The 16,607-nt window shown below is 44.6% G+C and overlaps 1 protein-coding gene across 11 annotated transcripts; it reads right to left on the bottom strand.

Annotated features, from left to right (window-relative positions):
- Window positions 1–1,288: 1,288 nt before the first annotated feature.
- pecam1b (platelet and endothelial cell adhesion molecule 1b) lies at window positions 1,289–16,607 on the bottom strand. Of its 11 annotated transcripts, none has more exons than XM_061230974.1 (16): window positions 16,431–16,607; window positions 16,283–16,327; window positions 14,858–15,148; window positions 14,410–14,691; window positions 14,037–14,300; window positions 13,517–13,795; window positions 13,042–13,326; window positions 9,126–9,407; window positions 8,390–8,491; window positions 8,273–8,303; window positions 7,953–8,032; window positions 5,982–6,035; window positions 5,652–5,744; window positions 4,947–5,003; window positions 4,111–4,133; window positions 1,289–2,854 (listed from the first exon to the last, which is right to left on the bottom strand). In XM_061230974.1, the coding sequence occupies exons 1-16, from the start codon at window positions 16,501–16,503 to the stop codon at window positions 2,795–2,797; spliced, it is 2,301 nt and encodes a 766-aa protein (XP_061086958.1). In that variant the 5' UTR covers window positions 16,504–16,607; the 3' UTR covers window positions 1,289–2,794. The 11 variants fall into 11 exon arrangements, 10 of the variants coding, with proteins under 10 accessions (XP_061086958.1, XP_061086957.1, XP_061086960.1 ...); XM_061230973.1 differs by having other exon boundaries at window positions 1,289–2,857; XM_061230976.1 differs by lacking the exon at window positions 4,947–5,003.

Below are 16,607 nucleotides of genomic sequence, written 5' to 3' on the forward strand. Positions count from 1 at the left end.
CCCGATTGCTCAGTTTAGACGGGCGGCGAGCTCTAGGAAGAGTCCTGGTGGTTCCGAACTTCTTCCATTTACGGATGATGGAGGCCACTGTGCTCATTGGGACCTTCAAAGCAGCAGAAATTTTTGTGTACCCTTCCCCAGATTTGTGCCTCGAGACAATCCTGTCTCGGAGGTCTACAGACAGTTCCTTTGACTTCATGCTTGGTTTGTGCTCTGACATGCACTGTCAACTGTGGGACCTTATATAGACAGGTGTGTGCCTTTCCAAATCATGTCCAATCAACTGAATTTACCACAGGTGTACTCCAATTAAGCTGTAGAAACATCTCAAGGTTGATCAGTGGAAACAGGATGCACCGGAACTCAATTTTGAGCTTCATGGCAAAGGCTGTGAATACTTATGTACATGTGATTTCTTAGTTTTTTATTTTTAATAAATTTGCAAAAATGTAAAAAAAACTTCTTTCATGTTGTCATTATGGGGTGTTGTGTGTCGAATTTCGAGGAAAAAAATGAATTTATTCCATTTTGGAATAAGGCTGTAACATAACAAAATGTGGGAGAAGTGAAGCGCTGTGAGTACTTTCTGGATGCACTGTATGGAGAACCAACCTTTTACATTGAAACAATAGAGTGAAACATATAATTTATTTCCCTTCAAAATATCCCCTCTGGTTCATAAAACAATACATACAACTGGTACATTTTTGGCATAACAATGTGTTCAAAAGTAAACGATGTGTTCAAAATCGCACAAGGCAATAGATAACATCTGAGGTATTTTAATTATGTTGAGTCAAACCCAGGATGGCCACTGTAATGCTAGTGTCATTTCCACAGTCTGTGCCGAGGTAATGGGCAGGAACAACGGTGACATCGCTTGCAGCATGTTCTCTGTTGTACTTGGATGCATTCTGGGGAGACGTAGCGAGTGCTGCTTTGACAGGCAGCAGCTGTATGAATGTCTGCTACTCAGTAGATATCCAGGACACCGCCGAGATTGGCATTGTGTGACTCAGGCTTAGCCACGGCGTGTAGGGCAGCTGGGTGTGGAGCCTGAGGGCTCAAGTGGTGTTATCAGCCGCTCACACAGAGAGCTGGAGAGGAAGACTTTGTTTTCACTCTCCTGTTCTCACACTTGACATATCTCTGCTGTTTGTCAGATAATATACGGCATTCCCTGAGTGGGTTTAACCAAAACCTAGTCATGCCAAGGCTGCCAGCTCAACTGCGATAGGTGAACCTTGGGACAGTCCATGTAAAGGAGGAAAGCCAAAGAAGTCATGTCTGATGCTGTAACCAAAGTTTATTTTCAAAATTTACAAAAGAAAAGTTGAAAGAACTTGTGTTTCAAAACTAGTACAGCCTTAGGAATGTTTTAAGGATATTTTCATGTACACGGAGTACAGAATCATATCAATTAGCCATTTAGCCTGCTAACAGTGAACTCATTTACATGACAAAAATACTTGCATCATTAAGCTGACAAACATGCTCATGAACAATTTCTCTTATTTATATAATTCTACTGTTTCCCCTGGTAAACATATTCGGCTACCAGCAGCTGCAGTCATAGTGCTGATAATAGTAATAAATAATAATAATAATAATAATAATAATAATAAAACAAAAGTGATAGATTTACAAATGCTCGGTTCCAGCCCAGCAAATTACTATCACATGAAATATTAATGTAGTACATTTTTGTAAGATTTGCTATGGTCAGACAGTCCTGCCAGAAATGAAGAATACAGTATAAACCAATGCAATATGGTGATGCAAGTCATTATTATTATTTTTATTATTACTAAAGTTGTGGTTGTTATTATTATTATTATTATTATTATTATTATTATTATTATATGAATATTACAACTACAATACATTTCCCAGTGAGGTTATACAAGAATATAGCGGATGCTGCTCCTTTTAATGAATCATTGAGGTGTTCCCACTCACTTGTGGGTCCTTCATACTAAACACAGAAGTCTGGGTTATTGTTACATTCCTGCCAGCCGACTGGGAAGTGGAATTAAAAAAGTCAACTTCTTGAGCGTCCAGTGATCAGATGATGAAGTTTAGAATTTGACGATGCCCCAATACTCAATTTTCATAGTGGTGTGAGTATCGGGCAGCGGAGAGTGGCTTATCCCGTTAAGGCTCTGTTCTAGCGCACGGATGAGGCCCATGGTCTGGTACTGAATCCCACAGTCCAGTGCTGACTGTGGCTGGCAGTCCTGCAGGAGGACCCACAGTTGACTCCTGCATCTTGAGGATGGCAGGGTTTCTGTCGGCTGGGGTGAAAATCCCATCAACTAGGCACCTGCAAGTCCTCCTGTTTAACTGCAGAGTCACCCTCGGTCTCATGTCTCTTCAAGCCTAACTTTCCAACTGCGGTGCAATAAGAAACAGCACCTGGCATAGCCTGCTTTGGAGAATAGCATGTACTTGTCCCAAATGGTTCCTGATATATTACAACTGGACATTCCCAATTGGTGAGAAAAAGGAGAAAAACATTTAAAAGGTGTCAATATAAAAAGTAGAAGTATAATTTCCAGCAAAGCAGTTAGAACGATAAACATTTTACTTCACATGGAGTGGGCTTCTTTCATAACATCTATGATCCTACATAAAACCTCAATACTGGTTTTTGTAATATCATTTACAGCACAGCATCCAGCAGTAATGGCGGTGGACATGGTGATGTAGATCTGTAGCAATATATAAATATATTCCACATATTGTACGGCTTGGAGAGAGGCCGTGCTGGGGAAGCCTTCCACCGTGCTGAGGGCTACACAGCCTCCACGGGCTCCGGCAGGTCATGGTTCAGCTGGGCGTACTCCACCGATCCCTGCTAACGTGAACACAGCAGTGGCATCCTCACAAAAACAAGTCCATCATCATCACCACTCTTTCACCGGGGCAATGAAACAATAAGCATTCAAACTGGGTAGATGGATGCACAATAACCAGGTCACACAATGGAGAAAACCTGTTTCATTGTTTAGTCTCGCTTAATTGTGTGAAATCATGAGAACAGAATATTTAACAAGGAAAACACATGGGATTATGGTCATAGTTACAGTGCATGCAAGACTTACTAAGCAGCCTACAGCCTAGTGGCTATGGTGCTTGACTGGGACCTGGAAGTTTGGTGGTTGGTTTGATCAAGCCCCAGTGTAGCTAAAATAAGATCAGTGCCTTTTAGGAAGTCCCTTAGCCCCACACTGCTCCAAGGGGGATTGGCCCCTGCTTAGTCTAATCAATTGTAAATCTCTTTGGATAAAAGCGTCAGCTAAATAGCTTCAATGTAACTTTCGGTCATTTCTATCTTCTGTGTCATAAGTCAGAAATGTACTACACAGGAACCTCTCACTTAACGTCTGCGGTGTTTTCCATCCTCGATTACCATCCTGCCCCCCTTCTCTTTATCTCCTTTTCAGCCTATCCTGTCCTCTTTCGCTCTACTTTGCCTCCTTAAAAGACAAGTTGCCCTTGTGGGCGGGCCTTCTGCTCCGGGGCAGGCGCTTCCTGAGCCCCGCCCCGTCCCCCTGCACATTGTGAGGACAGCGAGGGGGCCGAGATGTTTTGGGGATTCATGGAGGTAATTTGCAGGGCGAGATCCCGCGGCCCGATAGGGAAGGAAACCACGGCCCTGCTCCCTTTGTTCTGCCTCTGGAAACTCTGACGGCTGCTTCCCTCTGCACACGGGTTACGGACAGGGCGTCAGTGCAGCCCGCAGGCCGCTAGCCTGCCGCTTAGAAAATGACTGCCGTGTTGGTTCAGAGAGGGTCTGGTTTCTTTTTGGCTAGCTGTGCCCAGTCATATAGAAGCTATGGTGTGATAAAGGTGGGCATGTCACTGAAATTCTGTTTAGGCTCATAGGAGAGAACAGTATACAGGCAAGCCCATTAAATGTAATATTGTAGTATTGTTTCACAAGATGCAGCTCTGTGTACAGAACATGCCCTGCCGCAAAGCATCATTACTCATGTGCCCATTTTACAGCTTTCCCTGTAGTTCCAGATTTATCTATTTGGGTTCTTATACACAATCTTCAAATGAAAACACTTCAGAGAATTAATTTGAAAAGAAAATAGTACTTACATAGCCAGAGTGGTCAGTTACATCTGCAGAAAGAATTTGCAACAGGGTCAGTTTTGGAAAAATGCATGTAGCCTGCTGTAAAGTGACCACAGATATGTTGTTTTCCAATGCCTTATGTGATAATAGCGGACAGGGGAGAGAGTGTGATGGTCCTTGTTTTGTTTGTACTGTATGTGCTTATATTAGCTACAGTTTGAGAACGAGGGAGATGGCTGTATGCATATCAGCAGTTTGGCATTGACCCTGCTCTGGAGCTGTTGGGAGCTCAGCCTGACCTCTGTCTGGAATACAATTTGACCATTTCTCTATAAACATACAAGTTTTTACCTCTCTTTGTTACATGCTCAAAAGGCCAAGAATGTGCTACACCCCAGTATGGGGGCCTGCTGAGTCATTTGTCCTCTAGTTGAAGAGGCCATTGTTTAAATGTACTCTGAAAGTTGAAATACACAACCAGCACTCCCTCCACTACAGGCCGTTTTGTTCCCAGACCACAGACATAAGATGGGAGCTCATAAACTATGTACACAGGACATAAAGATGACTGATTTCTTATAAGCAACAATGGCTTGATTCGTACTGATTGTTTTTCAGACAAGAGCTGACATGTGGGTCGCTTTCTTATAACAGGAACTTCCCTAAAACAACAACAGGAAAATGGACACCTGGCCTCTCTTTCCCCTCTGCCTCATTTCTCCCTCCATTTCCACTCTCAGGTAGTGACAACAATCCTGGTGCATTTTTCAAACATTTGAATGGCTGCATTTGATTGGCTGGCTGGACTATGAGTGTGGTATAAGCACATTTTTGGGGGAGATTTTGTGGAGCTAGCTCACCTTGAGGAGAGTTCTGGAGCTCGGTGTACACAGTATCTGTGCCTTTCCTCACTGGAGCTGCACAACACATCAACACAGCCCTTACTGTATATATCACTCCTCCTGAGTCCGCACACTATGAAGCCCACACCAAGCCTCGTCTGTGACTATTAACTTAACCCGCACTTACACGACACAACATAGAACCACTGGGACTACTAACGGCCCAAAACGGGAGGGACAGGGAGGGGGCACTTGGGTATGGCAGTTAGTTAAGCCTTTCCTGTATACACAAAAAAGAATTATGAGCCCCACCATAACTCAGATCCTGATGTTGTCTCAATTATATGTAATTAGACCACTCCCAGGAAGGCCTACAGATAACCCATTTCTTTCATCTACCAAAGAATTGTAGAAAATGCAGCCATCCCCCCTGGACTGCTGGCTAACTGTACTGAGTGAGGACTGAGAGGCAGCCCAGATTCAACTCACTGAACTATCTCTGTCCAGTAGCAGCAAGAACAGGGATCATAGCACCTACAGACACACAGACACCCATACAGACAGGTAGACAAACAGACACACACACACACAGACACCCGTACAGACAGGTAGACACACACACACACACACACACACACACACACACAGACAGACACCCATACAGACAGGTAGACAGACACACACAGACACAGACACACACACAGGCCGCAGTCTGTGCCTCACCTCGTGAGCTGTCTGCAGGCTGAGGATGGACCACCTCGGTGTACTCCACATCAGGCTCCTTCGGTGCCTCCTCGCTGCTCTGCTCATCGTTGTCTGGAGCACAGCAGCACAAGCGCATCTTAACAGCAAAATCCTCATCTACATACACAAATGAAAGCTAGCAATGCAGACAATACACCAGACACACCATTCCCCAAGCAGACAGCTCCATTAAAGTACCTGAGCAGACATTGCAGAGACACCACTACAAACTAGTTCTTCCCATACAGTTTATAACCGTCTCTTCAGAGGTCAAACTGTGCTCAACAGACCGCTCTCAACAGGCCTCACCAGAGTGCGACTCCCTCTCGCTCCAGACGCTCCTTCCCCTAGCATCGCCGCTGTCTGTAAGACAAGGTACAATAAGGAGCTGACACAGCAAAACCTGGGGGGTCAGAGAGGAAATTCACCTCAGCACTGTGGACAACTTGCACGTTAAACATGTTAAAGTGAGTGGGGCACTGTGGGGACTGTGTTTCACTGCTAAAATAATTTAGCCTGCTCGGTTTTAAATTAATCATGGGCCATATCCACTCACTGCTAATGAACACATTTCCTCCACCTGCTGTATTCATTTAAGCCAGCCATTCACGCCTGACCCGGAGGAAGTTGTGCACAGAAGGCATTGTTCAAGCAGAACCTCCCTGCTTTGAGCTGTCGGCCATTCCAGTTGGTTCTTTCCCTTGCGATTATTTAAAAGGACCGATGTGGATATGTTTTGGCAGCCATTTCTGAAAAGGCAAACTGCTAATTTTCTCCACTTGCCAATGTAATATAGACATTCTCAGACCAGCCTACATGTCAAACACCTGAACCAGAACTGGAAACTGCACAGACAAAAATCACTGGATGGAGACACGTTCGAAAATAAAACTGTTTATTCTAAATTATTTCCTCCAACCAATCAGTCAATCAATCAAAATATATAAACAATTCCTTTCTATTATTTATCAAATATGCTGATTGTGTATGTTGGCATATACGCAGGCACATACAGTAAACGTGTGAGAAGTAATTGGAGGACACACCACTGAAACAGACACAAGCAGCCAGACAAACGAGGAGAGTTATTCAAGCACAGCTTTTCAAAGAACAGAACACAAAAGACAGTGTGAAGAGTATGACATGAGTGGTTCACTAAACACAGTCTACAGTGGGTTGGACAGTCTTGGGATCAGCTGTAGTGCTTCTTGAATGCACACGGAGGTCCGGGAGTCTCCTGAAATAGCCACTTTTTGGAATGGAGGGGAAAGGGACTTGACGGTGCAGTTGACGTGGAGAAGAAGCAAGCAATGTCCGTTGGGATCCAGGTTCATTACGTCAAAGGATTGATTGCTTTTCAGCATTATGTGCTGTGGTTAACAAATTACCCTCCACCACCACCACCACCACCACCAGAATGACCATTTAAAAGACAATTTACAAAAACAAACTTGACAATATGGTACAAAAACCCAATTTAAGTGATAAAGATAGTAATAAGATGATGCTGTTTGCTCTCTCATTATGATTTTGATATTTTGTGGCATTTCCCTGTTCCTGTTGTCTCTCCAGTTTTCCGCAGACGCATTGCGGCTTGTTTGCCCAGATGGAAGCTTTGGTTAAGAACATTTTTCCCTCGCTAGCCTGTGGCTGGGCTACTGTAGCTGCTCCTGTTGCTGTTGTTGGCAGGAAGTGATGCCACACTATCTCGTGTCCCATTGGCCGCTCTCCCCTCCGTGCTGTCAAAGTGGGGCGCTGCGCCTGCAATAAGACGGGGGGGGGGAGGGGGCCCATAATATACCCGCAGAGGACACATCAGCTCCAACAAATCAGACCAATCACTCATGACACGTCCCATGAACATCATTCTACACTGACAACTGAAATCAACTTTGTTCTACAGCCAGCCACAGACACTTCAACAAATGCACTGATCTCATTCTACCCCATTGCCCCTGACATTCCTTGTCACACACAGCTTGGGGCTTCTGGCAGGTTACATGCTTCTCTGAGACAATGTACTTCCGTTTCGCCATCAGGTAAGGCAAAGGGGCTCGACTAAAGCAGAGCGTTATGTCAACTGATGCTGCTCCAATAGCCGTATGCATGCACAGCTGTCGACATGAACCCAGCACCTGATGAGATGCTTTCACCATGCAAATGGTCTACATGAAATGGATGGATGGATGGGTCAGACAGAGCCGAGAGTTTATTATGGAGTTTATGCTGCAGGGGACGATGACAGTTAGAGCACACCACAAAATGAGGAAAACAAGCTACCTTTGTCAGCGTTATATACTTCCGTGCTGTGGGCAAGACTCACAGTGAGAGAGTCCTCTGATTTAGGGCTCGAAGGCTTTCTAAGAAATGGATAATAAATCAATGCTGGCATTTTTAAAAACAAGAACAAATATGATTTCATTGGACCCCCCTTAAGGGGGGGCCCGGGAGCTGTCCATATGCATAATGTGATGAGCAAGCCAGTCACTGTGCACACACAGTCAAGTCAAAAGCCAATAACAGACTGTTTAGGTAAACCATTGAACTTCCCATAGAACTGTCATATATGCTCAGAGAAGCAAATGTACAAGCCAACTCACACTGACAGCTCTGTGGCAGACTCCCTTTTACCTGTGAGCGACAGAGAGAAAAGGTGAAAAGACTCATAGGCAGTCAGGCATGTGCTTGAAAAGCTGGCGGACTGTAGGTCTCTCTACCTCTCTTGACCCTGTATCGATAGCACCCAAAGCCGATCAAGGACACCAGAAGTACAATGCAGAAGACACCAATCAGGATCTTCTTCCACCTGGCCAGTCTCACTGTAGAGGAGGAGAATGTACAGGGTTTATCTCAGGCCTGGTTTAACCTGTGCCAATGACGGTGGCCAATGACGGAGACCCAATGTGAGTCTCCTCACTCCACCACCAGCAAGCTACGCGTTACCTGCTACCGTAAGCAGATTACGGGAGCAGGATGCAATCGATCGATAATGAGTGTGTGCGCAATCATGCGGTGGTGTTGCAACCCCCAGGAGTGAACCCAAGCCACAGTCAACTGGTGCTGGTACAAAAAAATCACCAACAGAGACCGCAGCCCTCTGGGATTGGAGTTTGACACCCATGATTTAAAGGATATGTGACAACCAAACAACAAAACTTTGTCTTTATGGCAACCCAAGTAAGATGTGACAGCAACCAAGCTGATTTAGAAGGAAACTAATCATTCCTGTCCCCAGACCAACACTCCACAGCAAAAGGCACCTTCAGACGGCAGTCTGAAAAACAGGAGTGATCTTCCAGCTCAGTTTTATTTATAAAATGGTTACATCCTGTTCACTATTCACTAACAAACTTCCATGCATCTGTTCAATCCAATGGATGTTTGGATTGTGTTTCTGTGTGTGTGTGTGTGTGTGCGCATGCACGGGTTTGTGCGTGAGTGACCGGACCTCACCGTTGATGGTGCCCGCCTTGCTCAGCATTTCTTCTTTGGCCTGGTTGTCAGCCTTGCAGTGATACGAGCTGCTGTGATTACTCGTTGCTCGACCCAAACGATACGATTCAGACCTCCCCTTTGACTTCGTGGAGTACAGGGGCTGGTCCAATCCATCGCGGTACCACTCGAAGGTGATTGGGGGAGAGCCGTCTTTGACAGTGCACTGAAGGTACAGATCCTCTCCCTCGGTGACATCCCCCAAGTATGGCATAATGAGCAGGTTTGGTTTTGACACAGGTTCTGTAAGGAAGAGAAGAGGCTCTCACTTCGATATGAACACAAGGGGCTTCACTGTGGCAGATGCTACATATCATATTCTGCTCTCAATCATGGAGATACAGTGCATCCGGAAAGTATTCACAGCGCTTCACTTTTCCCACATTTAGTTATGTTACAGCCTTATTCCAAAATGGAATAAATTCTTTTTTTCCTCTAAATTATACACACAACACCCCATAATGACAACATGAAATAAGTTTTTTTGAAATTTTTGCAAATTTATTAAAAATAAAAAACTAAGAAATCACATGTACATAAGTATTCACAGCCTTTGCCATGAAGCTCAAAATTGAGCTCAGGTGCATCCTGTTTCCACTGATCAACCTTGATATGTTTCTACAGCTGATTTGGAGTCCACCTGTGGTAAATTCAGTTGAATTTACCACGGGGGAGAAGGGCCTTAGTCAGGGAGGTGACCAAGAACCCGATGGTCACTCTGTCAGAGCTCCAGCGTTCCTCTGTGGAGAGAGGAGAACCTTTCAGAAGGACAACCATCTTTGCAGCAATCCACCAATCAGACCTGTATGGTAGAGTGGCCAGACGGAAGCCACTCCTTAGTAAAAGGCACATGGCAGCCCGCCTGGAGTTTGCCAAAAGGCACCTGAAGGACTCTCAGACCATGAGAAACAAAATTCTCTGGTCTGATGAGACAAAGATTGATTGTCAACTCTTTGGCGTGAATGCCAGGCGTCATGTTTGGAGGAAACCAGGCACCGCTCATCACCTGGCCAATACCATCCCTACAGTGAAGCATGGTGGTGGCAGCATCATGTTGTGGGGATGTTTTTTTAGCAGGAACTGGGAGACTAGTCAGGATTGAGGGAAAGATGAATGCAGTAATGTACAGAGACCTCCTGGATGAAAACCTGCTCCAGAGCGCTCTTGACCTCAGACTGTGGTGACGGTTCATCTTTCAGCAGGACAACGACACTAAGCACACAGCCAAGATATCAAAGGAGTGGCTTCAGGACAACTCTGTGAATGTCCTTGAGTGGCCCAGTCAGAGCCCAGACTTGAATCCGATTGAACATCTCTGGAGAGATCTGAAAATGGCTGTGCACCGACGCTCCCCATCCAACCTGATGGAGTTTGAGAGGTGCTGCAAAGAGGAATGGGCGAAACTGCCTAAAGATAGGTGTGCCAAGCTTGTGGAATCATATTCAAAAAGACTTGAGGCTGTAATTGCTGCCAAAGCATTGAGCAAAGGCTGTGAGTACTTATGTACAGGTGATTTCTTAGTCTTTTATTTTTAATAAATTTAAAAAAAAATCAAAAAAACTTCTTTCATGTTGTCATTATGGGGTGTTGTGTGTAGAATGTTGAGGAAAAAAATGAATTTATTCAATTTTGGAATAAGGCTGTAACATAAAATGTGGGAAAAGTGAAGCGCTGTGAATACTTTCCGGATGCACTGTATTTATGATACAAGAACGATCCCTCCTGCTCCTACAGTGATGCAGTTACTTTTCAAAGGAACAAACAGCCTGTTTAACCAGCAGCAGAGAAGTAAATATATACACTCTATAGGCACTATTATAAGCATTATTAGGTATTTATCAGACTTCTTTTTTAGACTTATTGGTCTTCTTCTGCTGCTGTAGCCTAGCCACTTAGAGGTTTGATGGATTGTGTGTTCAGAGATGCTCTTCTGCATACCACTGTTGCAATGTGGGGTTATTTGCATTATTGTCACCTTTCAGCTTTGACCAGCCTGGCCCTTCTACTCTGACCTCTCTCATTAACAAGTTTTTGCCCGCAGAACTGCTGCTCACTGGATGTTTTTTGTTTTGTTTTTCACATTCTCTGCAAACACTAGAAACTGTTGTGCGTGAAAATCCCAGGAGATTAGTAGTTTCTGAGATACTCAAACCCTGTCTGGCACCAACAATCATTCCACGGTCATGATCACATTTCTCCTCCATTCTGACATTTGGCCTGAAAAACAGCTGAACCTCTTGACCACATCTGCATGCTTATATGCATTTAGTTGCTGCCACATGTTTGGTCGATTAAATATTTGCATTAACAAGCTGGTGTACAGGTCTACCCAATAAAGTGCTCACTATGTAAACAGTATACTATATCCACCGAAGAGTCAAAACATTATGATCACTCACAGATGAAGCAAATAATGTTGATTATCTTGTAACAACAATGCATGTCGTGGTCTGGAATATATTAGACAAGAAGCGAGCAGTTGGTTCTCGTAGTCAACATGCGGAAGAAATGGGCATGCGCAAAAACCTGAGAGACTTTGACAAGGGCCAAATCCTTATGGCCAGAAGACTAGGTCGGAGCATCTCCCAAAGAGCAAGGCTTTTGTGTGGTGCTCCCGGTCAGTAGCGGTGAGTACCTACCAACAGTGGTCGGAGGAGGGACAAACCATGACCAGCGACAGGGTGTTAGGCACCTGAGGTTCATTTATGCGCAAGGACAACAAAGGCTATCCCATCTGGTCCGAATTGACAGAAGGGCTACTGTGGCACAAGTTCCAGAAAATTGTAATGATGGTTACGGGAGGAATGTGTCACAACACAGTGCATTGCACCCTGCTGTGTATGATGCGGTGTAACCACAGAATGGTCAGAGTCCCCGTGCTAACCCTCTAAAAGCGCCTGCAATGGGCACGCAAGCTTCGGAACTCAACCTTGGAGCAATGGAAGAAGGTTGCCTGGTCCGATGAGTCCAGTTTTCTTTTACATCATGTGGATGGCCGGGTACATGTTCACCCTTTACCTAGGTAAGAGATGGCACCAGGATGCACTTTGGAAGGGAGACAAACTCGTGGAGGGAGTGTGATGCTCTCAACATTGTTCTGCTGGGAAACTCTGGGGACGGGCATTCATGTGGACACCAATTTGACACGTGCTGCCTACCTAAAAATTGTTGCAAACCAGGTATATCCCTTCATGGCAACGGTATTCCCTGATAGAAGTGTTTCTTTCAGCAGGACAATGTGCCCTGCCACACAGCACAAAATTGTTCGGGAATGGATTGAGGAACATGATGAATGTTCAAGTTCAAGGTGTTGCCCTACAAATTCCCCAATGTCAATCTGATCGAGCATCTGTGGGATGTGCTGGAACAATAAGTCCGATCCATGGAGGCTCCACCTCGCAAGTTACAGGACTTAAAGGATCTGCTGCTAACATCTTGGTGCCAGATACCACAGGGCACCTTCAGAGGTCTGTCAGAACTGTTTTGGCAGCATGCGGAGGATGAACCAACAGCATATTAGGTGCGTGGTCATAATGTTTTGCTTCATCGGTGTAAGAATACAGCATATATTACATTGTAGCTGTAAATATTGACAAGAGCAATAAACTGCATTTGCAAATATTGAAAAGAGCAAAAAAGCATTTGCAAATAAATAAGTTTACTTACTAAATAAATGGATCTTAAACTGATTGATGAAAATAGATAAAATATCATGGCTCGGCACATTTAGCCAAATAGCTTTTCTGTATTCCAGTGTGACATTTTGTAAAGGAATGAGCCTAACTCCCACAGCATTGCACATGTGGCCCAGTAAGATCAGCAGATCTTGAATGGCAGTGTTATGCCCATTGCGTCGCACATGGATTAACCAGCTCACCTATGACTGTAACGTTGAGCACATCACTCTCCTTCTTCGAAGAGTAGCCATTGTTCTCGGCCTCACAGGTGAAATTCTTAATGTCCTCCTTCCTCCTTATGGTGACATTGAACAAAGCAGTGTCGTTGGGCTGCCATACTGTCATGACAGGGTGCACTGGTACTTTTTTGTTCAATAGGGTGTAACTGATGGGCAGGCTGCCATTCTCACAGTGGCATTGGATCGAGAGATTCTTCCCCACAATAACGTTTCCAGAGACCTTCATTAATGGCTTGGAGACGAGGACTGAAGCATGAGAAAAGAAACCAGACCCAGAAAGACAATTCGACATTGAGAGACAGAAAGAGTACGTTGCATAAATTCTTGTTTTTTAATACTGAAACTCCATCTTGCTACCATCTCACAAAACAACTCCAAAACACAAACCTTGAGGATACAACATTTCAAGCAACCAAAAGCTTCTAATTGGACTTACCTTTTGCTTTGAACACTATAGTGTTGCTAGTTTTTCGTATCATATGGGCTACTGCATAGCAGGTGTAATTTCCATTGAGGGAGGTATCTGCTCGACGATTGTATTTTCCATGAAAAGTTCCTAGTGTTAGAATCTTGCCATTCTTAAAAATGCTGTATTTCACATTATTTTCTTGGATCCTTAGAGTGGAGATATTGAGACTGTTACAGGCTAATGAGAAGGGCTCCTTTTCAAACACCTCCTTGGGGTGCATTGTCAAAACTGGCTTTGAAAACAGTTCTGTGGGTTTGAAAAAAATACAAGAAAAATATTTTCACCTACTGTATTTAATATTATTTATTATTTACTCTGTGCTGTCTTTGTTATTAATATTATGATAAAAACACAAAAGAATATACTCTATTATAATACCAAAGACCTGACTATCACAGAAAATACACAACCTTGCTGAACCTTAGTAGTCCTTACTTTCTCATAGCTCACACCAAGCTACAGGGAAAACCAGGAGTGAATTTCTCACCTGAAACCACGACAGAACTGTTGACTGTTTTCAGCAAATTTCCCATCTGTAATTTACACTCATACGTCCCCGAGTCGTCAGACAGCATTTTCTTTGAAAAGACACTTCTGCCTAATCCCGTTTGCAACAGCTTATTGTCCTTGGACACATACACATTGACGGATTCGTAAAGTGAGCCGATGACCTTACATGTGATGTTCAGAATGTCTCCTTCAATGACATTTGTGCTAGGCTGTATCTCAATTGAGGGTCTGATGGATAGCTCTGGAAAGCAAAGAAAATGTTCAGGGACACGACCATAGGAGAAAGTTTATCATCAAATGGAGACACAGTCTGCAGCTGTCTGGAGATATGGCCAAAGCCATCGACTTACCCTGCACAAAAACATTTACTGTCTTGCTTTGGTTTGAACGCATAGAACCTGGGTGCAGGACGACAACATAGTCACAGTGCAAGCTCTTATTTCCTTGTGAAGAAAAAATGAGCGGTGCCTTTGCCCAGTTGGTGGAGGCTTGTACTTTTGTAACTTCCTTCGACTCTTCGTAAAAGTAGAAGAAGAACTTGCCAAGTTCCTCAGGGGCACTGCAGGAGACCGTCACCTCTTCCCCCTCAGTTACAAAGCTCTTGTTGAGGATGAGAACCGGGGTCTGCAAGCCTAGACACACAGCGAGAGGGCGATGGGACTGAGAGGTGCTCCACGCTAAAGCCTTCACAGTGTGACGTACAGGATTTGAGGTCATGCGGGACAGATCCCCTGAGATTCACTGATCATTCTGTTAAGTGAAGGACAATCAACCAAAAACCAGGGTTAGATCACATACCTGTGACACTCAACGTTTCAGACTTGCTTTCCTTGCGCATTCCATACCCAGACACAACGCATGAGTACGATCCAGAGTTAGCCACTCTGGCCCCTGGTATATGCAGCAGGCTTGCTGTGGTGGAGTTTTGGGTGAATACCAGATCACCGTCCCTGTAGAAGATGGACTGGTAGCTCGGGGCTTTCCCTGTGCCAGAGGTGATTTTTGGGACACACTGTAGTGTCACATTGGTGCCACTCCCCACGTTGTGTCCAGGCAAAACCTTGAGCTTGACACTGTCTATTAAGAAAACTGACAAACAGCACACTGTTTAATTGTGGGACTAAACACACACACACAGCGAAACAAATAGACAAATTATTGTCAATTTGTGTGAAAGTTCAAGCATAAAATACTGTTTCCACCAAGTTAAGTTTGTCAACTGGTCATACAGTAGTCAGGCTTGTTGATAGGTGGCTATATTTGACACTGTAGCTCACTACTCCATACAAGAAAATGCACAGAAGTCACAGATATATAGGGAAGTAAACAATTTGTTTTCTTTTATCTCTTAAAACCAACTTTTCATTTGTAATCCAAGTCCTTGGAAAAATATAAAGGGACACTGTATTCCTCCAAACCTGCATGTCTAGCCTGTAGCCTCTCAGTGGAGTGCTGCAGTTAGCATGGACAGCCAGGGGAAGGAAAGCACTTTGTTAAACAAACAGAAGCCAAGCGTCCCTGGGGACCGTTCGCAGAGCTGCGTTATTTTAGACCCCTGCCCCACCCAACGTCACTCACCGTCACACACAAACCACCAGCCCGCCGTACAGGCAAAATACAAAAAAACCCTCACCAATCAAATGACCAGAACACCGTGATAAAAAAAACACAAAAAAGTCCAATGAGTACAAAGCATGTTAATGACATAGTGACCAATCCTAACAATGGGAGTGCTATCACAATTGGCACAGAACATAAAACTCAGGCAGAAAAACACATTCTCTCGCCTAGCGAAAGCTGCTTTTTCCTTTCCCAAATCAAAACAGCCCAGATAGGGACAGCCTGTGACACTACACACTGACCAATTCCCAGAGCCACAAGCCAGTTTATTCACTGCCATGTTAAACCTCGGTCTGAAAAGCAGATCTGAATCATTTAGTATCACTTAATTTATACTAAATTTATCATTTTCACCCTTTCACGTAAGTAAAATAAAGTGTTTACAAGTTCCTTCTACTCATGATACATATTTGCCAATAATTCAATTCCGATTACATGTGGCTAATTCCAAGATTGAACCACCACTACACTGCGACAATACACCCTCCATTATACACCCAACATTATACCCGGGAAAACCACCACGTTTCCTCGACCTTGGTGAAACGATTGTGCCTTCCGTCCAAAATGAAAACCAGAATTTAAATCACAGTCTGTACTTACCAGGCCGAGGCTCAGCATCTTGCACTCGGGTTGGCGAAACAAGAGCTTGCAAAAAAAAGAAAAGTGAGAAGGATAGGCACATGAATACGCAAACTTAAACACAGCCGGAGCAGAAGGGGAGAGGGAGCGGACAGGCGGGGGTCCTTACAGGTGGCCAGGAGCAGGAGCAGGAGCAGAGGCTGGAGGCCCATTCTGAGAGGGGGCAGCTGGGCGGCCCACATCGCGCGCGGCACAGGGGTGACTGCAGAGGCGAGGAGCCAGGGGAGGAGGACGACTATGAGAGGGTGGGCCGGCTATGCCACATCCACCGAACGGGCCCCGTTAT

Source organism: Conger conger, chromosome 2, assembly GCF_963514075.1.
Source record: "Conger conger chromosome 2, fConCon1.1, whole genome shotgun sequence".
NCBI lineage: Eukaryota > Metazoa > Chordata > Actinopteri > Anguilliformes > Congridae > Conger > Conger conger.